The following is a 21151-nucleotide window of genomic DNA, read 5'->3' as shown; positions in this document are numbered from 1 at the left end:
AAAATTTATTATTATTTTTTATTTTCATATAAAAAAAATAGTACTAAACAAGGTTTTCAATTTTCATTTTAAAAAATAGTTTTCATTTTTTAATTAAACATATTTTCAAAAAGAGACAATATAGAAAATAAAAATTATTTTTAAAAATAAAAAATAAAAACTAGAAAAATATTTTAAAACCAAACTCAAATATAATTTATATAATTTTTAACTATTTGTTTTCATCTAAAATAAGTAAATATACATTTCAACCTTTTTATATAAGAAAAATTCAATCTCTACTATGTATTGATATAATAATACACTTCTAAAGTTATGTCATATGAAAACATTTTAATTGAGTACTTAAAATAAAAACTCTCCATCCATCCTATTTCTTTCTTTTTATTTCTCTTATTTTAATAAATTTTCAATTAATTCAAATCATTAAAAAAAAATTCTTAATAAACAAATTTGTAACATTTCATATAACTTATTACTAAAAGTCATGTTTAAAAAGTTATTAAAATAAGGAAGAAAGAAGATTAAAAAAAATTAAACTTTTTATTTTATAATAGTAAAAAAAAAAAAAAACTTTAAAATACTGTTTAGTATAAAAAAAAATTTTTAATAGTTAATATATTTATTTTAAATAGTATTTTAATCATTAAATTATTTACTTCTAAAATGTAAAAGATAAAAATAAATGTAAAAGATAATTTTTATTTATTTAAATTAATATTTTTTTAGAAAGTATTTTCCAAAATAGTCTTTGAATCATTAATATAATTTTTGTTTATCTATAATTTAAAAATAAAAAATAATGTTGATTTTTCAATTATTTATAAAAGAGTTTAAAAAAAATAATGAAAAATAAAAAAATGGTTAAATAAAAAAGGAATAGTGACATGTGAAGAGTAGTAGAATAAAGACAAAAATGAGTTAAGTGGGTTTTTTTTATCAATTACTACCCCATATCCTTATAATCAATTATGGGTGCTGGGATGACCTTACCTTAATTATCAAGCCTATATGAGTTGAAAACACAATTGTCCCAAAGCCCTTTAATCGCCACCCCAGATAATCAATAATTACTAATTTTTTAATTTTAATAAATTGTTATGATAAATTAAATTTATGATAATCTTTTTAATATATGTATAAATATAATTAACTAATAATAATCTTAACTCCCCGTTTAAAGTACCTATTTTTTATCTCGGAAAGTATTAATATAAAAAATATTTTTAAAATAATTTTATCATGAAAAAATATTTTTTAAAAATTAATTATCATTAATCATTATTTATAAATTTATATATTTTAAAATTATTTGATCTTTATATATAAGAAGAAAAATAAGTGAAATTAGATTAAAAACATTGAAAATTAATTATTAATTTTATTTTTCTTATTTTTATTTTATCCTCTTTATTTCTTACTTATCACATTTGCCCTAATTCCACAACACAAACTCAACGTAGCATTAATAATTATCTCTAGAGTAGATGATTTTGGTTGTCTTCTAATAAGAATTGAGATATTCATGTTTTATTTAACTTTAGGAGTTCTTGAAGGTTGGGAACCGAGGTAACCAAATTCCTCGTGCAACTTCAATACCAAAGAATCTCTTAATTTAAAATGAGTTGGCAGATTTTCTTTTACTGTCAAAGCTGCCAACAAAATCAGCATATGGAGGGCTTAGAACACCTTTCGGCTGGAAAAATTTGCACATGAAAGGTTTAAAGCCTCGCTTTCAGCATGACCTGTGTCTTAAGAGGATTGAACTTAGACCCGGGAAGCTACATAGTCTTAGACAACTCTTCATACTCACCTAACCCCACGTATTAGGTAATGGTTAAATGTGTACCATGAAATCTAAATCATATCATATACCCATTAGATCCAATGGTTGTATTAAACAAAGTCGAGTTCATGGTTTTCCTTTTTCCACTACTCCAAAATTTAAGATTACAAACTCTTTTCTTCTTTCATGAAATTGGGCCCTAGGACCCCAAACTAACTACATATAATCAACAAGTTTGAGATAGATATGGATTAAACTTCTTATTAAGGTCGGGTTCCTTTTTTTGAACATAATAGTGAACACAATTTGCTGTAAAACTTGTTGAAATTGGGTTTGAGTGCTCAGGTAGGCTGACCCAACCCGACCCAAATAAGGGAAAATAGTTTTTGGAAGTTTTAAAACTACCTGGAAACTGTCACTATTAAAAATAAATAAATTTTTTATTTTCATTTTTATTCTCTGTAAGAAGTCTCTTTTCTCTTCCTGAAAATAAATAATGCAATTTATTTTCTTCCTTAAAATAAACAAAAAATAATACAATTCTTCGGAAGAAACAAAAAGTTATTTATTAAGTTATTCTATTTTCTTTGTGAAACTTTGTTAAAAAATCAACAAATTTGGCTAGTAAAATATTTTAAAAGGTAACCAAGAAACCTTATTTTTCATCAAAGCTTGAATTGATTGTTTTTTAAATATTTTTTAAGTTTCTTAGCAGCAACTTTGTTAATGCTAGATTAGAGCTGAACTTTTTTTCTAATTTATTTATTTTTTTAAATTAATAACTTTAAAATATAAAGCAAAAATAAATATACTAAATATTTTTTTAAGGATGATAATGATAAATTTTTTATTTATAATTTTATTATTACAATAATTTTCTTATTTTAAGATTTAAAAATAGGTTAAATTATTTTATTAATCAAATACAAATTAAAAACAAATCCTTAGCACTTAATAAAAATTAAAAATAAAATAAAATAAACCTAATTATTTAATCCTCCTTAATATTATTAGTTCTATTTAGATTTAAATAAAAAGATAAACAAACCCTAGAGTGAAAAATTTGCAAGCAAAAACAGAAGGTTGAACCTCAATCGATATCGACTGGTAACACTTCTTTCCTCCCATCTTCCTTGACTTTAGGAACCACCACCTTCAGTACACCATTCTTCATCTCTGCCTTGATCTCATCAAACTTGTACATCTTAGCTGGCAGATCGATTCTGCTGGTGTATTTCCTTCCACTCTCATCGTTCTCCGATTTTTCGCCTCCTTCGCCTTTGATCGTGAGTGTGTTCTGCTCCACTGACACCTTCACGTCCTCTTTCCCCAGTCCCGGCATGTCCATTCTCACGAACAGAGCGTCTTTCTCCTCCTTCACGTCCCATCCTCTTCTCGACACAGCTCCCATGCCTCTTGCTGCTGCCACTAATGGGCTCTTCATGAACCGATCCATCAAGTTCAGCGTCTGGATCAAACTTCTCGTCCGAGAAAACGGATCAAACGCATCTACGAAACGAAACAAACAAGTCAGAAACCCGTTGATATAAACGACCAATAAAGATCAAAACAAATGACTAAATGTCTGAGAGTACGGCAAGGTAAGAAAAGTTTGGTTACTAAGAAAAAGAAAGGGTTTTTGAACAGCGCAATCAGTAGTTATATCGAACTTTCCAAATTTCCTCCAGTTCCCGCCATCGAAACAGAGAATTAGCCGGCATTGTAAGAGAAGTACAAGAAACAAAAACGACATAACAATTACCTGCAAAGAGATTAGAAGGAGAATACCGGGGGCGAGAGACGGTGCGGCGGTCTTCGCCATCATCGTAGTCGGCCACCTGAGCGTTGGTATTGAAGGAGCGAGAAGCAGAGGCAACCCGGATTGTGCCGACAAGTTTTGCGAGGAGAGGAGAGGAGGCGGCACGGCGTGGAGCAAGAGATGAAGCCATGGAGCTTCGAGCGTAATAGCGTAAGAGAACTGTGATAGAATTCTAAAGTTTTGAACTCGATCGAGAGAGGGGAGGTTTATATAAGAGAAAAGAGACTCGGGGAAATGAGCAAACAGAGAGAAAGGAGTCGACGCTAGAAGGTTCCAGAGAAACCCAAGCCACGCTGTACACTTTTTACTTTCCGGATTAGGGCGGGCAAATTCCCTTTAATCGCTACCAGATAAATCAAGAGTTACCTTTTTAATTGAAAGACGAAAAAATAATCATAGATTCGTCCTAATATTTTATGGTTTTAATTTGATGGATACTCTTTTATTTTTGTTCTAAAGTTTGAATCTTTCCTTATCTATATCTTTAAATTTTTATTTTTATTCCTCTTTTTATCTCTTTCAAATTTTTTTACTAAATATTTTTTAATTATTTATTTTTATTTTACATATATTATATAAAAAAAATTAAGTTAATTTTAATAATTTATCATGAATCAAATTTATGATAATTTTATTGAATAGATGTATTAGTGGGCTAATGTTATCAATTTTTTCGCATCTAGTTTTATATAATTATAATTATAATTATAAAATAATTAAAAGGATATAACAACAAACCTCTAATTATGTTTTTTTTCCTTTAAATTCAATTCATTATATTTATAAAAAAATATTTAATAAAAACATACATTTAAAAGTTACCCTTACTAAAAAATATTTAATAAAAAATATAGATAAAGGAGATAAAAGGAAGAGAAATGAATAAAAAATAAAAATATAGAGGATAAAGAAATATAAAAAAAATTAAAAGGATATCCATCAAATTAAAACAATAATCGATAAGGATAGATGAAAATGGTTAGATTTTCAATTAAAAATGTTAATCATAATGACATTTGTTAATTTTAAATAGTCATCGGTTGTGATTTTATTATTGGTTAAAAACACAATCTAGACCTGCAATTTTGACTTGCAATTAAACACCTGCCGTTACACTTTGACTGCTCTATTGTTAAATCACTTGGGTTATGTTTTGTACTTGGAAAGTATTGGTTTTTCTATATAAAAAAAAAATCAAATAAAATTAAAATTAATTAAAAATATATATTTAATCATTATATTAAAATTTTAAGATAAATCAAATAAGTTTAAAATAATACATACAGATAATATATGGACTTTAAACCTATTTTTTTTTTACTTTCCTTTTGTTTTTTTCTTTCACTCTTCTTTTTTATTTTCCTTCTCTCACATTTTCTCTTTAATTTTTCGAACCAAAACATAACTTTCAGTTTCTAAGTAATTCAAGATCTCCACCATCATGCACTTGGAAGCTACCCTTAAAATACTTAACCAAAAATCACTAATTTAAATCATTGCTATTTGAATTTTCTTGACCATATTAACTTTTAACTTCACTTTTATGTTCATCCAATGCATTATTTCAAATGTTCCTTTAGACACTTTTCACTCTTTAATACTTAAAAGATAAAAATTATAAAGACTAAGAGTACGTTTGAGTGTGTTTAAAAGTGATTTTAGAAAATATTTTAACTTTTTTAACACTTTAAATATTTTATTTTTCAAGTAATAGAAATATTAAAAATACTTTATATAATTAATGTCAAACACACTAAATCTAATCTTTGCTTAGTCATATTATTAACTTTTTGTTGTGGTTTATAAGTTATAATGCTAAATCACATACATAAGTATTATTTTATACATATTTTTTGATTTTATGAAATAAGTAATATAAAACAATTTTTCAAGAAATATAGAAAAGAGTAAATTTATGATATATTTGTTGTATATATATCTCATTTATCATATTAAGAATAGCATGTCCTATGTAGAAAGAATATAAAAGAGAAGTTAGATCATATATTCGATTATTTATATTATCACATGTTTGATTAAACATGATACATTAATAAGTTATCCCATTACATTACCAATCAAAGGTGAATTAGGATATGAAATTTCATCTTTTATATTACCTTATGTTATATCTAACCAATCCAAACATTATATCAAAAGAATTTGTATAGCATGAAAAGAAAACAAAGACACCTCCAGCCCAATTTCCTGGAAAATTGAATCCTCCAACGAAGATGTGTGAAAATTGAAGCACTAGAGACACAAAAAGTAAGGTTTTTCAAGTTATCAAAGAATTCATGTTGACAAAGTATGTGTCAGTCATACAATACTCTGGAGTTCTCAATAATTACAAACCCATAAAAACCTAAGTGGACAAGATTTCTAGTGCCAGTCACAGACCAAAAACTATCAGCCGCCCCCCTTCTCTTCAGTTAATTTTGTTTCTTTTGCCACCATTTTTATGGCCTGGCATAACAAAGTAATAGAGGGGAAAAAATATGGCAAAAAGATGAATCAGGGGTAGATGATTATGTCTTCTTGATGAAGTACCCGACAATTATGCCAATCAAACCAACAATGGCGACAAACATGAATGAGACACCACCACGGTTTTTCTTTCCATCATGCTTTAAGAGGTCCTGCACATTGTGATCACACAGAGGTGAGGCATCCTGATAGTTCAAAGAGAATAGGAACATAAAAGAAATCGGAAACTATGTATATCAACAGACAAATTTGAGGGGGAGAGATCATTTTGATAAAATTGCATATATCAATATAGATGGTTATAACCGTCTTGTTAGAATCTGTGCTCAAAAGCAATGTATTATATTGACCTGCAGATTGATTTCTGGGTGGTGGGTGGCAAAGATTAAAAAAAAAACAGAACACTTGAATGAAGTCAAATATGAATCCCTCACCAATTCCTGACGAAGTTTGCTATTTCGTCGAATTGCGTTATTCTTTTCCTCAGTCAGCTTTGAAATAAGAGCTCTTGTCTGAAAATTAATACCAAATTACTCATGCATCACTAAAATATGTGCAGCAAGCTAAGCAAATACAATGGTATAAGCTCTGCAAAGAGAATTATTACATATGTGTGATTAATCACAAGGAATGAGATCATATAAAATATGAACCACAATGCAAATCCAATCATATTAACTGCAAGCACCAAATGCATATTTTTCCAGATGTCACAAATTACCCAAACTGATTAACTTCAAGCCAACTTTCTCACCACTAGTATTTATCAAGTATTCGTTTTCTCGTAAAATCTCCAAATCCCAGATTTTTCCAATTCTTCAGAGTTGTGTGAATTCCAAATTCTTTGGCATAGAACCGTCAAGAAATCCATGGATTTTGGAATTGAACCTTGAATTATAACCTCCAGTTTCATACTATCAAATGAAGTTTGATCAAATTTGAGTTTCCCAAGCGAAAATTAATGGATGAATGCAAAAGCAACAGTAACCCACAATGGACTAATACAAAGGCTTCCCCAGTTTAAAAACTGATTAAAACAATACATGAATGAAGAAAAAATAGGGAAGTTTCACCTCTGAAGAATTTTCTTGAGACTTGGCCAATGCTTTTGTAACCTTTAAGCACCAAAAAAACAAATATCATCAATATTTTCACATTGCTAAGCTGTATATGCTGAACACCAACAACATTAAACCAACTCCACTCCAATGGGAAGAAACCGGAAACAGAAGCAACAAAAACAACAACAATAATAATAAATGAAAGAAGACACTCACAGAGGCAAATTCTGGACCACTTGGGTTGCCATTGTCTGTTGAAGGGCCCTTTGGCGAAGAACCCTCTTCTGATCCTTCAGGAACTGGTGATGGTGGTTGAGGGGGAGAAACATAAACCACTTTCAACTTGCATTCCTCAACAATATGACCCGAATCCTTATTAAACTACAAAACCCACTTCAACAAATTACAATCTGCACAGCCTAAACCTCACAACCAACAATGTAATTACCATATCTGCAGTAATATCCGTTTGGCTCGTGCCAGCAGTGACAACTGCACTCTGAAGGAGAAACTTGTCCTTGCAGTGCAGATCAGAAGGAGCCTCCTTCTGTGCTTGCATAGTAACTGAATCAACAGCATAAAACAAACATATAAAGAAAATCACAGACTAATTGCAAAAACCAAAAATCACAAAACAAAATCATCTCTGTAAGTACCTATGATGTCACATGTCGACCGAGGCAAGACAATTCCGGTATTCGGACGAACACAATACTTCTTCGGATTCGTTGTTTTCACCTGAACACGAACAATTTCGAAATTTAAATATCCCGATCATGGCAGAAAATCAAAATCTACATTTGCATTTTACCCTCTGTTTGGCCGCTAAGAAAATTTTGAATCTAACATTTGGTGCTGTATTTCATTTAAGAAAATAAATATGCTAAATATGCCCAGTTATAAATCTAATACCTGCACTTCTAATCTGTTGCATTTTCCTACATTGTTCATCAGAAATGTTGGATAACAACATCGCACAAAAATGAAAAACTAAAAAAAGTTTCATGATATTAAAAAAAATTACCTTGAAAACTACATGGTTCTCGGTCTTATTCGATAATTGAAGAGAACAAGAGATCTGCTTCTGCAGTTCGACTTTCCAAGAAGAAAACAGAAATGGTAAAAAAGAAAAAAAGAAATCAAAACGCGGAAAAGATATATTCGACGAAAACAGATCCAAAGCAGAAATGCTTACAAGGGAACTTAAGTTCCAGAGGTTCGATGCTGAGAAGCTCTCCCGTGCTCATTTTCTGAAACAATGGCTCTGCAAATGCGGATTGCGAAATTGCTTTTGAAAAAGCAGAAACAGAGAAGATCCGGGAATTTCTGAGAGCGGGGGAATCTGCTTTGTGGTTTTTTGAGGAGTGTTTTTTCAAAAACAACGAAATGAACGGAGAACCTAGATTGGGGTTTGGGTGTGAATGAGAAACGATTACAAGGGGTTGTTTGGTACTTCGAAATATTTTGTTGCGTTTTTTCCCGAGAAATTAATGATGAACGTCTGATGGAAAAACGCACTTCTCTCAAATATTGGCACCAATACGCGATTACGAAATTCGAGTTATGTACTCGCTCTCTTTTCTCAAGAGCGTGGTGTTCCCCTGCTTTACGTGTACGGGGGGTGTTGGTGCACCTTCTCTAATCTATGAACACGTTTTAAAATCTCAGGGTGTGAAAGTAATTTTGATGTGATCTGATCTCCACCTTAGATATTCCACTTAATGCTCCAACGCTTAATTAAGAAAAAATTGATAGAAGCTTTAATAATAAAATTATTAAAATATTAAATAGAAAAATTGTAAATTAAAGGGTTAAAAGTCATTTGAATGAATAAAATTTATTTAAATATGCTTTGCTGTTAGAATTAATAAAAAATTTAAAAAATAAAATAAAATAAAATAAAAAAGTTTGAGAAATATAATGACCATTGACCATGAGGTAGAATGTATTGTTTGACTAAGGAGAGTGCAGCAGTGGAATCCACATCAAAATCCCTTTATGAGATATCGTGTCCATTTCTGGCTGTGATGCGACCACACGAAGGTATCAAACAAAATGAGAACTTTGGCTTTTCCCAAAAATTTCCAAAATTTATGGACCAATGATTGGCAAATGATGGGCCAAATCTCAAAGTGTGAATACTCAAAAATAAAATAAAATAAAATTCAAATAAACGGCCGTAAATATGAAAATAATTTTCCATTTATGGTATATTCTAAATTATGTTTACAACTACTATCTTGTAAATATTTTATTAAAAAAATCTCTTCCATTGGCTTATTCCTTAAAAATTCAATTTAGTGAGTATGTTTGTGATCCATCGTGATATTAAAACTCTTATCGTGGATTAAAAGTTTTAAATAATAAAAATTTAAGACCAATTAAGGAGTCGTGATAGAATAGTATAAAATTTGATGAATAAGCGTAAATACATATAAAAATTAATAACCCAATTATACAATCCACAATGTACTATTTTTTATTTATAAACTCAAAATATAAAAACAATTTTTTAAGAATTCATTATAGATACAGAGTATTTTCTGAAAATATATTTTAATTAATTTCACTTATTATTTTCTAAATATCATTTTAAAAAATAATTGTACAAATATAAAAAAAAAAAATTGAAATTAAAGTATTACATACAAAACTTAATTTAAAGAAATATTTAAATATGTGGAAAACATATCCAAAATGTATTTTAGGTTCTTAAAGGATTTTATTTTAGAAACTATGAGAGAATTGTTCTCAAAAACAGCTTTCTAAATACTATTTTCAAGAATGTTACCAAACAAACCCACATGTACTAATCCCTTATAGACATTGAGTTCAAGAACATCAACCCATGTAAAAATCCAAACTTCTCACAAGTGTTATTGTCTCTGAAGAAAAAACAAATCAACATGGTACATTTGCCTTCTGGTTTCCCAATCCAATCCTTGGAGGTTACTTCCACTTTTCATCATTTGCTTTTTTTTTTTTTTCATTTTTTCTTTTTTCAATCTTAAGGCACTGAATTGGTAACATGTTCAAATTTTCAGACCTTTTACATTCTTGGCAAGTCCTTGCAAGACCTGTGAATTTCATTACAATGAGAAAGTAAGGAAAAAAAAAAAAGAATATTGGATTAATATTGCTAGTAAAGAGAAGCATTCAGAATTTGTGACTTGTTGAATTTTGAGACTCACCATCTTGGTGTCCTCAAGTGCCATTTCCAGTGCTTGGATTTTCTGTATCATAAGGATAATCACCATTTTTCATATGGTATTTAAATTTCCAGAAATTTAGAACTGTAAATATTTGCACAACTCACTCGCTTAGTGTCATGAAGTGCAGTCTCCAATTCCTTGATGTTGTCTAACACAGACTTGTCCATATAGTTTTGTTCACTGTATTGCTCTACGTCTGCATTGTAGAAGTCTCTAATTTGTTTTTTTCCCTGCATTGTATAAAGGTGGGCCTAAATTGCAATGGGTAGAGAAAGAAGGAAAGGAATAAGTACACTTTTTCTGTATTGCCATAGTTTCAAAAGTCAAAACTTGTGATTTCTCATCACGGACAGGGAATTTTTTATTTTTTTTTAATATTATATATATGAGTTTCTCTTAGACTTGTTTTAAAGTTGTGAGAGTTTATTGAGTTCAAAACAAATAATATTTACATGAAAGGAAATAGGTTATTATAAATGGTATCATAGCTAATCACATGCTCTGTATGAGACTTTATTTGTCGACCCCATAAGAGGTGTCTATCTATTTGATCCTACAATCTTGTGGGACACGAGGATTTTGTATGTGCATGAAAAGTGATTATGATACCCACATCGAATAGGGAAAATTTGTTATGACCCATCGAATCCCCGTAATCTCATAGGACACAGCAAGGATGTTGTGTATGTATGGGAAGTGATTGGTCTAACCCATATCAAATAAGGGAAAGTCGTGAGGGCTCATTGGATTTAAAGTAAACAGTATCTATTCGGGAGAAAACAGATCATTACAAATGGTATTAAAACAAAAAAAAATCTGAATATATATTGGCTTCTTTTAATATTATAAATGCATTTTAAAGTCGTGAGAGTGAATTAAACAATAGCTACACAGTTAGGAGAAGATCGTTAAAATATTTGGTTTGAAATGGTTTCAACATCAAACTCAAGGGGAGGGAATTATTGGACTGGGAAAAGACATGCAAGGAACCAATGAGGACTTAAGCTGCAATGAAGTAGTGAGCCTTAGTGTTATAAGATCATTTTCTATGTTAAAAAATTTAATCTAGAAACAGGGAGTCAATTTAACCCAAAATCCCTTTACTACTAAGGTTACTTACCATTTCTTCTGAAGCCTCATCACCGTCTTCTTCATCATTGTTTTCATCTTCATTTTCAACTGCTGCCTGTAAGAACCAAATGTAATATATATCAACTAAGTCAACAAAGGAGGTGAAATTTGGTTTTATCAGAAGCTGCTAGAGGATGATTAATCAGATATCTTGAAGCACTAAGAATTTCACCTGAAGCATCTCTATAATTTCGGGATCATTCCAGGGTCCTTTATCACTAAACAGGCAACCCCCATAGCCAGAACATGTGCAGTTTCCACAGAGAAAACTTGGCAAATTGCTGCAGTGAGTACATAATGAAATTTGGTAAGGTTGACATAAAAATAAAAATATACACACATCAAGATTAGGACATGTAAATGCAATGAATATAGTACCTAGGATCAATGAATTCAACCAGGTTGCTCTGGTAGTTGCTTCCTAGAACCTGAAATTGTAATCTTAAAATTTCAAATAAAAAACGCACTCTGTTCTATTTAAGAAGGAAACTGTGACAGTTTTGCTTACCTCAATCTTTGCTATTGTGCGCGCATCAAGAAATGCCTTGATTGCTGTCCAGAGGGCCCTAAACCCAGATCCAGCATTCACAATAAAAAGTCGATTAAGAGTCTGCCACAACACCAATGGCCAAATATTAACAAATGATATGTTAATATACCTTGGCATACTATAATAAAAGTAAATATAATAGGCATGATGCTTCTAAGATCCAATGAAAGACAATAGGATCCATAAGGATCTAGCAGACTATATTAAACACATTATAGGTGAACTAAAAAAACCTTTTCTTTGACAGGAACACATGCCTTCAAAAAATGATCAGAGAGACAAAAAGCCAAAGGTGATTGTAGCATAATTCACTTCTTTGGTCATTGAATTAAATACAAAAAAGATCATTTATTTTCAAAGGAAGTGTGACATGCAGAAGCCCAATTTTCCACTGAATACATGGTAAACATGGTAGAAAATAAAACAGGTGCACAAAATCAAGGCATTATGGAAAAGTGGCTTACTACTTCCACCAGCTTCAAATTTGGTGGTCCAGTTCAGGCTTCCCAAAGTGTCCCAAAAGCGTAGGGTTTAAAGAAAATCTTGTGATTTCAGGTTAAATCTCTCTACCTTAAGCAAAGGAAATCAAAAACAAATCTTCAAGAGCGAATTCTACAAGAGTTGTCACTTCTATCTATCATCCTAAACCATACAAAAGGATGAAATTATTCACTGACAAAAATGAGCAAAAACTATCCCATAATATTACTAGACAATTATCTAATGCCTGTTCATACTTAAAATTACATTTTGCTGTATTTTTGTACATATAATTTTTACATCTTTGGGAGGTGACTAGGGGGTCCCAACAACCTAATAAAACATCTACTAAACTATTCAATTCATAAATCAAATCCAAGAAAGCACATTTCAACAAAGTAATATCATTCAAAAGCTACAAGTTAACACAAAATATGTGAGTTAAGAAACATGTATTATTTGTCTTTTGTATTGACCAAAAACACCATTCAGATTACTTTCAACAACCTTTCCCAACCATTACGTGTGGGTAGCATAAATCCTGCTATACCACTCTGCTTTATCTAGATCCCGGGTGAGTGATTGAGTTGTGGGTTAGTGCCTTTTCCATGTTTCATTCTTTCCTTTTTTCAAGAGAGTTAATCGTCACATCCAGTATAAAGTTTATCAACAAAAGGAGAATTATGTTTGCATACCTCGGGGTAATAATTGCTATCAATCTTTTGAATCTCCATAAAGAGATGTCTTGCAGGCCTTGAGAAGTTTGAAACTCCCTATGCAAAAGACAAATTTGTTTCAAATAATTTTACACTTACATGCAAGAATCAAATAATGAATGATTTATCGAGATAAAGGTTTATTTTAAATAAACTATCCCAAGTGTAAAACTCAATCAGTAGGTTGTAACTGAAGGAAAATGAGTTAGTCTAAACAAAGGCAATGGCCACTGAAGGAAACAGGGAATATGAGAGCTAATTAAAGTACAATTAGCTAACTAGATATATTTGCTGTCGAAATTCGATCCTTGACCAAGACAACAATAAAAAATATTACCATGAAAAATCAAGCATCCTACTGTTATTTTCCTCATATGATATTACCTATAAATGCACATTTTAGTCAAACATGATTATCACAGCCAACTGAAAATATTACATTAGTTATACCTCAGTAATGGTATTCCACACCCATAATTAAATCCTTTACTAAGATTAGTGTGAACAAAGTCGTGGGTCACTGAAGGAAATAGGGAATATGAAGCTAATTAAAATATGATTAACCAGATATATTTGCTGCCCAAATGTGATTGCTGACCCCAACAACAGTCAAAATATTTTCATAGAGAATCCAAAAATGCTGTTCAATGCTGAAAGTTGAATCTTTTTTAAGAAATTTCATACTTATTACATATGCATATAGATACTAAATACATGAACACATACATGTACACTGCCCGTGAATAATAAAAAACTATAGGGAATTGTAAAATACACAAGCATCATATTAAAAAGTTCCAACAGAATATTGGCTAAACCATGAGCTCTCTGGCATAAAGCTTAACACAGTAACCCTTGAACTTGAATAGCTATTATTCCACTGGACAAGAACTTCCATATTCAGATAAACACCGTGTCCACTCCAACAATTTTCAGTACACACCAGTCTCTCTCTCTCTCTCTCTCTCTCTCTCTCTCTCTCTCTCTCTAGGACTACAATAACTCCATCTCAAACAAAATGCATGGACTAGCAGCATGAGGATTTCACACACGTTAAATTTCCCTAAGCATTGAGACTTAAGAGTGCTATTTTGCTTTAAAGAGAAAACAAGTGCCAAGGGCAATAATTATATGCTACTAAAAACAGAGCAACCTACAGCACTTGCCAACAATTAAGCATCATTTTGTCTATTGGACTCTAATGACACCCTGTCAAACAAAATGCATGCATACATCAATGCAGGACAGTGTATCTAGGTTGTTCCATTAACTTAATGATATTGTTCAAGTTGAAAAATAAGAATTTCAAATTATATTGTTTGACCAAAATAATGGACTCAGTGAATTTGGACACCAAAAATGAGTAAAGCAAAAGAGAAAACCTGTCAGCTTGTTCCATTTGCCACATATTGTTTGTCTGATCTAGGAAGGAAATGACACATGCCTTTACATAAGAATAGACACCTGCCACATACATTAAGACACACACTAAGGTGTTGTTTATTTTTTAAACTTTTTACCGAATGCAATTTGCATTCAAATTTGAGATAGTTTGTTTTTTACTTTTTGTTAACTTATTACTTATTTCTTTAAATTTTTGACGGAATAAAAAAAGCTCTCAATGCTAAAAGTGAACCACCATAACCTAAATGAACCTGTTGGTTTTTTTTTAACTTGTTAATACTTAATAGATACAAAATATTAAAAAGACAAACAAATTAATACTTAACACTATTAAGCACTATTTAGTATTGAGTTCTATCTAGAATTAAGTCAAAAATAAAAACACCACCTTACACTAACCTATTTGAGAGGGGTAAAAGGAATAATTTCACTTATTAACTGAGAATTAGTGACTAGACCTAACTTTTGAAGTGCCTATGAACCGAAACTTCCACAAGCAAGAACATGCAAGTATTGTAATGAAATATATTGTTATATCATTATTTAATGTTATGGATCCATTTGAAAAGTGAGAGAAATAAGATGTTATTCAAAAAAAAAAAAAAATTGCAAGATAGAAAGAAGCTAGTACAGATACTCACAACTCCTTTCACATCTATTATACTCGTTGAAGAAGCTATATGCCTCTTAGCTGCAACTGAACATGCAGGAAACCTCAACTTCAATGTTTTTTCTTGCTCAGACACATGATACTTCACAAATCTTTCAATAGTAGTTAGTTGCAAGAGAGCATTAAGATCAACTAGTCCAGTCCTTTCAATGTATAATGGTCTACCCTTCCTATCAACTCCATGAAATCCATGAGGATAGCATTTCTTGACTTCTGGGCATTCCTCAAACTTAAATTCCTGCAGGTGTATTTCAAACTAATGAATTCCATGAAATTTATATATAGTTAATCATCAACATGATTACCCAAAAAAAAAAAAGCTTAATGCAAACCAATTTAGGCAGAAAAAAGTATAAATAGCTTTCCAGTGGAGGAGCAGATAGATTCATGCAATTTTAAAAGAAGTGAGCATAACTTGAAAAGCTATTGATAAGTAACATGCATCTCAACTGACAGCATTGACAAGTAATATTGTCCAATTTCAGGGATCATCTCTGATTCCATCGTGTCAAAGAAATTAATAGCACGTCTCAAATGAGACCAAGGAATACAACAATCTACCTTCACCAATTAGCATAAGTTATATTTAGGTTATACCCAACGGAACAAGATAAAGAAAGCAAAAGAAGAGAGATAAAACCGAATTGTCTCAAGGAATGCATACATACAATGATGGATGGTGCTCTGTTCATTGTCATGCCTCAGATGCTGTCAAGCCAAACCGATAACAAAACAACAATGTAGACTTATTTGTTACACCCAATCTAATCCAAATCCATCTTAATTAGCCCATTGATGCAATTCAAGGATTTTAAGAAGAGTCTTCAGGGTAACTATGAAGGGAAGGAAAGTGTAATCTTGGAAACAGCTTTCACTCTTGTGCATTCCATTTTTTTCCTTCGTTCTTTTTTAGAGCCAATCCAACACTATTCAGTGATTTTCAAATTGGTTTGTGGAGTTTGCTGACATGTAGATTTCTTAAGTTTGGCCTATTTCAATTAATGCTAGAGAATCTACTTTCAATAACACACACACACACATATATATATAAGATACAAACATATATAAGATACAAACATCAGTTTGTGGAATGTACGGGCCTTTTGGGAAAGAGGAAAAAAAGATAAGCATGCTTTCAATTAAGCATCTTATAAGAAAGAATTTTAAGTAAGACTTTTTACTTAGTTTTTCTTTTCCTTTTGCAGTATGTTCTAATTGTTTTTTCCATTTAGTATGTATGAGAACTATAGACACAATCTGAGAACACAAAGAGGAACAAGAGATGTTTTTCTTTATACTTTCATACTTATGTATCATGCACCTATAATCTGTTTCATTAGTTGATAATATCAATGTCTAAAGAAAGAATAATAAGACTTCCACATATTCATCTTTTCCTTTCTATGTTTGTGTCTTTCCTTTAAGAAGGTATGAAAACTAAGGATAAAATTCAAGAGCTGCACAATTTTAGAATTGCAACATTGTTCTTTATACTTTCGTATTTCTGTAGCAACAATAGTTAGTGCAAATGTGTTTAAGTTCATTGGAGTAGGAAAAAGACTCTCTTTATTATTTAGGCACTACCCAGGTGGCCCAATCTTCTAGGCATCCCCAAGACAACTTGACACTGGGCTGGTCACTTATTCATTGTCATGATACTTCTAAGCACTGCCACTTTTCCAACTAAATATAGTTATCTCTGTGTTAGTTCCCGAAATGACCTCATTTTATCTCTATCTTTTCTATTGACATCTATTGACTTGTTCATGTTTTGAAAATTTAATAGATAATGAGGATACTTGGTGATTTGGAATGAGTTGACATAGTTTAAATTATTTGGAATTTTCATTTTATCCACCATTTTTTTAAAGTGATGGGATATTGTGAAGGGCTTAATTTTGAAGTCTAATTGAGTGGAGATACAAAGGATACATCAAGGTAGAGACTAGAAGTCCTTCTGACAATATTTGTATAGCCATTAACTACATTAATCTTGTTCTATATTACTGCATAAAGGGAAAAGGAATTCCCACTTTTTTTGGTGTTGACAAGAAGATTTCAATCCATCCTCAAGGAAAAAAAAAAAACCTAATGCAAGTATGATTAGTAATGAAGAAACAGGACAGTGAAGTAAAGTGACTTTCAAAAGATAAATCACCATTCCAAAATCTCTACCTCGAATCTTTCAGTTTGTCTCCAGCTATCATACTATCTTGTAAAATCTAAAACACCCATCTTTAATATCATTTCCAGAAAAAGCAAAAATATTTTGCCTTCAGAATAATAGACCAAAAGGACTAAAATGAGAAACATGCAAACAGGTAGATAAAAATTCACCTTAGAGATTGTATCAACCCTGAATTCCTCACGCCACTTAAGATAATTCAAGAACATAGTTTTTGCTTTTAAAATATCAAAATCCCTCATTCGTAGAAATCTGAAATCACAAAAGAACACCATCATATGATACATGTGCCAAAAAAACTACATCTAGAACATTATACACATGCTTTATGATGTGATAAGCTTTATGATGTGATAATTGTAATACCAATTGCACAGACAATTTTAACAAGAAACGAGAATCTCCTTCACAATCTTTTCTTTTTTATGTTGCAGTTGCTATCAATGCCATGGCATTGCAACGTCAGTACATGGCAACACTACATCAACACATTGCATTATCATGCCCACACATGGTGACCAGTAATTTTAGATTGGGGTAATGCAGCACCATATCAATCATTGGAATAAATGATTTATCTACATGATAATGTACCACGGAACTTACCGTAAAAGGGTATGATAATCATTTTGCTTCTCTTGTAGCTGAGCATCACATGGAAGCAATTCACGGAAAGATTCAACCAGCTGCTCATCCTTTGGATCATGAACTCCTTCAAGAATTGCTTTCAAATCTTTTCTCTTCTTAAATTTCTTCAGGGATTCCCGGAACTTTAATGGGTAAGCTAACATGCTTAATTTTGAAACTGAAGACCTTTTGTATTCTTCTCGAGAAGGGAAATTCCAGTGTGTTTCAATGGGAGGATGGATTAATTTAGTCCTCCGCGTGGAGAATTGATCTTCCTCTAAACCTGAGGAGGGATCACCTTCTCCACCTCTTGATATGACTATATCCTTAACTTTCTCCTTTGATTTATACATATGTGATATTAAGAACATACATACAATGATATCAATCAAGAAAATAAAGTAAACAAACCAATTCAAATGAAAGCAATCAGAAAGAAAGTTACCTCCAATGTGAAAAACCCAAATTCAAACGGGGAAAAAACAATTGGAAATGTGTTAGAAATTTTGTGTTGACAAAAAACAGAAAAATTATAATATTTACCTCGTGACAGTGGCAAAGAGCATGGAAAAACCCTTTAAGTCCAGAAACAAGACAACCCCATTTGAAAATAAGACACGGTATCAAATTTGAAGCAGAAAATAAAGGTGAAAAGCACAGAGGAACAAAAGAAAGAAAACCCAATTGAAATGCGTAAAGAAAACTCTGTAACTACTGGAAATTAAAAGGAACTTAACCAGCAACAGAGAAATTCAAACCGACCCATTCAGATACAGATACAGATACAATAGAAACCAAACGGTTTTGTTTCAAGTGTGAAACAGACATAACAAGAGAGAAGAATGAAATAAAGGGGAGATTCAGAAAAACCAAAAGTGGGGCAAACAATGAAGCAATCAGAATCAACAAAAGAGAAGAAGTTTCGAGGGAGTGATTTGGGTATAGGATGCCGTACTTGATACTTGGCTGAAAACCCCGAATTGGAATGTTTCAAGGGTCATGACTAAGAAACCCGCGAAAAGTAAAGCACCCTAATTTGAATCTGTTTTTCCCGGTTCTGAACCCAACTAACCGGAACCGGAACCGGAACCCAATTTTGAATTTTGCCAATTAAATGGCTTTTGTTTCATTTTATCAAAGCTAGAAAATAAAAAATGCATTTTTATTAAATTAATAAAATTCATTATTTTCTCACATAGTATCATTACAGCCAGTTAATTAATTGTTGGAAAATTTTATTAAAAAGTTTCAAAATTTTTGATTAATCAAATAAATTCTAAATTAAACTATAATTTATACATAAAATTTATTAATTTTTAATAATAATTTAAAACTTAAAAACTTAAAAACAATTTTTAAAAATAAGTATCGAAAAAATATGGACAAACGGGCCTAATGCTTTCAACTTGGTTCTAGAAGCCTTCTTATAATAAATCCGGTATCTAATCTTTTTCCATAGCACTGCTTTAAACAACAAAACTAAAAATGTGAGTAGTGTCTTAATCATTCCATTGATATATAAGGCAACAACTATGTTCAAGTCCAATTGATGATGATTTTGATTGATTGAAGGATTGGTACATGAGTGTAGGTCATTGTATTTAATTGTCACAAACAAAAATCATCCCCTTTAACAACCATGGCACAAAGCCTACATAGACATGGAAACTTCATTTTCTTGCATTTCGACACTAGTAACCTCTTTGTCAATAAAACAATCACACACCCTTGACGTGCACTAAATGTGTACTAAACGAGTACATCTTTGCAATATAATGCAAATTAGCTTTAGAGTTGAAAACCAAACCGATTATCATCTCTTATTTTGAAGTTCATCTAGAAGTAGTCTTCTATGGAGTCTAATTATCAAACACAATATGATCAATATTTTACATATTTTGAAATTATAACAATAATACTAAAAGTATGTTTGAAAGTGATTTTAAAAAGTATTTTTAGCATTTCTCATATTCAAATAATAAAAATTTTCAACTTTTAAAAATATTAAAAATACTTATTAAAATTACTATCAAACAGATTCTAAATGATCTTAATTGGAGAAGAGTATGCAACATTTCTTATCCACGATTGTCGCTATCTAGTTATGATGATAATGACAAACCAACAATAATGTGATTGTTTTTAATTTAGAAAAATCAAAGGCCCTACTTTGATAAGAGTCCTTTTACCATTTCTCTTATGAGTTTTATTTTAGTAAAACTTCTCCATTTTTCTTTTATTAAATCTGACCTAAATAAAGAAAAAAAAAATCTACAATTTCTTAATTGAATTATCACCCTTTGAAAAAAAAAAGAGCTATATTTCCAAATTCTCCATTTTTGCATACATGGTATCCGGACTCAGGAATCCTATCTTTGCATGTCCTCGATGTGGTGATGGATTCATCTGAAATCCAATGCACCTCCCATAAAATGTCAGCAGTTTGTAAGGTGACACACTCCCATCACAGATATCTCAATCTCTCACACTTCCTTACAAATCAAGGCCCGCCCATTACCTACATGCCTGTAAAGACAACACGTGTCCACAACCCACTTCCTTTTCATATTCAAATTTCAATGGTCAAAGGTCTAAGGTCCAATGATATCCACAAGAATCTTCCCATGTCCAATATCAGATTACCATCCTCATTCATTCATCCCTCTTGCCCTTGTTCACATCTTTTGAAACAAATCCATTTCTTCAACATTAAGAATGGCTTGGAAGAGATAGACATCTCCAACACCCTACTATATATTATACTCATTCGTATCCAAGTTTTAGATCATACTCTATTAGATTGATTTAATTAGTATTTAACTTAAACACATAGAAACTCGTACCATGTATCATAGATTACTACAATTTTTCGTTCTTAGAATGCAACAATTATCAAGTCTGATGAAAAATAATCAAAATAATAATTCTTAAAATAGACCTATTGAGTATAATATCAAAGTCATAAGAAATTTAATCTATCATCGTTAAATATTAATTCTTAAAATAGACCTATTGAGTACAAT

The 21151-nt window shown here is 31.0% G+C and overlaps 3 protein-coding genes across 5 annotated transcripts; all 3 read right to left on the bottom strand.

Annotated features, from left to right (window-relative positions):
* Positions 1-2741: 2741 nt before the first annotated feature.
* On the bottom strand, positions 2742-3775 carry LOC117904917 (23.6 kDa heat shock protein, mitochondrial-like). Its single transcript, XM_034817741.1, has 2 exons — positions 3549-3775; positions 2742-3295 (listed from the first exon to the last, which is right to left on the bottom strand). The coding sequence occupies exons 1-2, from the start codon at positions 3733-3735 to the stop codon at positions 2877-2879; spliced, it is 606 nt and encodes a 201-aa protein (XP_034673632.1). The 5' UTR covers positions 3736-3775; the 3' UTR covers positions 2742-2876.
* A 2086-nt stretch (positions 3776-5861) lies between these two features.
* On the bottom strand, positions 5862-8667 carry LOC117928558 (vesicle-associated protein 1-1-like). The gene is made up of 8 exons (XM_034848468.1): positions 8349-8667; positions 8178-8248; positions 7810-7891; positions 7602-7717; positions 7370-7534; positions 7166-7207; positions 6527-6604; positions 5862-6244 (listed from the first exon to the last, which is right to left on the bottom strand). Exons 1-8 carry the CDS (start codon positions 8398-8400, stop codon positions 6134-6136), a joined length of 717 nt encoding a protein of 238 aa, XP_034704359.1. The 5' UTR covers positions 8401-8667; the 3' UTR covers positions 5862-6133.
* A 1273-nt stretch (positions 8668-9940) lies between these two features.
* LOC117928900 (phosphatidylinositol/phosphatidylcholine transfer protein SFH11) lies at positions 9941-19169 on the bottom strand. 3 transcript variants are annotated; one of them, XM_034849024.1, is made up of 12 exons: positions 18574-18704; positions 18108-18466; positions 17654-17753; positions 15288-15554; positions 13222-13299; positions 12005-12106; positions 11875-11924; positions 11669-11777; positions 11486-11551; positions 10470-10616; positions 10345-10386; positions 9941-10230 (listed from the first exon to the last, which is right to left on the bottom strand). In XM_034849024.1, exons 2-12 carry the CDS (start codon positions 18290-18292, stop codon positions 10186-10188), a joined length of 1191 nt encoding a protein of 396 aa, XP_034704915.1. In that variant the 5' UTR covers positions 18293-18466; positions 18574-18704; the 3' UTR covers positions 9941-10185. The 3 variants fall into 3 exon arrangements, with proteins under 3 accessions (XP_034704915.1, XP_034704897.1, XP_034704905.1); XM_034849006.1 differs by having other exon boundaries at positions 18108-19169; XM_034849014.1 differs by having other exon boundaries at positions 10470-10595; positions 18108-19167.
* Between the last annotated feature and the right edge of the window lie 1982 nt (positions 19170-21151).

Source organism: Vitis riparia, chromosome 2 (assembly GCF_004353265.1).
Source record: "Vitis riparia cultivar Riparia Gloire de Montpellier isolate 1030 chromosome 2, EGFV_Vit.rip_1.0, whole genome shotgun sequence".
NCBI classification, from domain to species: domain Eukaryota; kingdom Viridiplantae; phylum Streptophyta; class Magnoliopsida; order Vitales; family Vitaceae; genus Vitis; species Vitis riparia.
Note: the sequence above shows the minus strand (reverse complement) of the source record. Positions and strands in the feature narration are given on the sequence as shown.

Bases quoted from the DNA above. Each gene is read 5' to 3' on its own strand.
- LOC117928558 (XM_034848468.1), bottom strand. From the start codon at position 8,400: ATGAGCACGGGAGAGCTTCTCAGCATCGAACCTCTGGAACTTAAGTTC. The intron at 7,718-7,809 runs GTACTTACAGAG...CTGTTGATTCAG, and splicing joins GTCGACATGTGACATCATAG to TTACTATGCAAGCACAGAAG. The intron at 7,208-7,369 runs GTGAGTGTCTTC...TGGTGCTTAAAG, and splicing joins GTGGTCCAGAATTTGCCTCT to GTTACAAAAGCATTGGCCAA.
- LOC117928900 (XM_034849006.1), bottom strand. From the start codon at position 18,499: ATGTTCTTAATATCACATATGTATAAATCAAAGGAGAAAGTTAAGGAT. The intron at 15,555-17,653 runs GTGAATTTTTAT...ATACACCTGCAG, and splicing joins GGGTTGATACAATCTCTAAG to GAATTTAAGTTTGAGGAATG. The intron at 11,552-11,668 runs GTGAAATTCTTA...TGGTTCTTACAG, and splicing joins AAATTATAGAGATGCTTCAG to GCAGCAGTTGAAAATGAAGA.
- LOC117904917 (XM_034817741.1), bottom strand. From the start codon at position 3,735: ATGGCTTCATCTCTTGCTCCACGCCGTGCCGCCTCCTCTCCTCTCCTC. The intron at 3,296-3,548 runs GTAATTGTTATG...TTCGTTTCGTAG, and splicing joins TCCTTCTAATCTCTTTGCAG to ATGCGTTTGATCCGTTTTCT.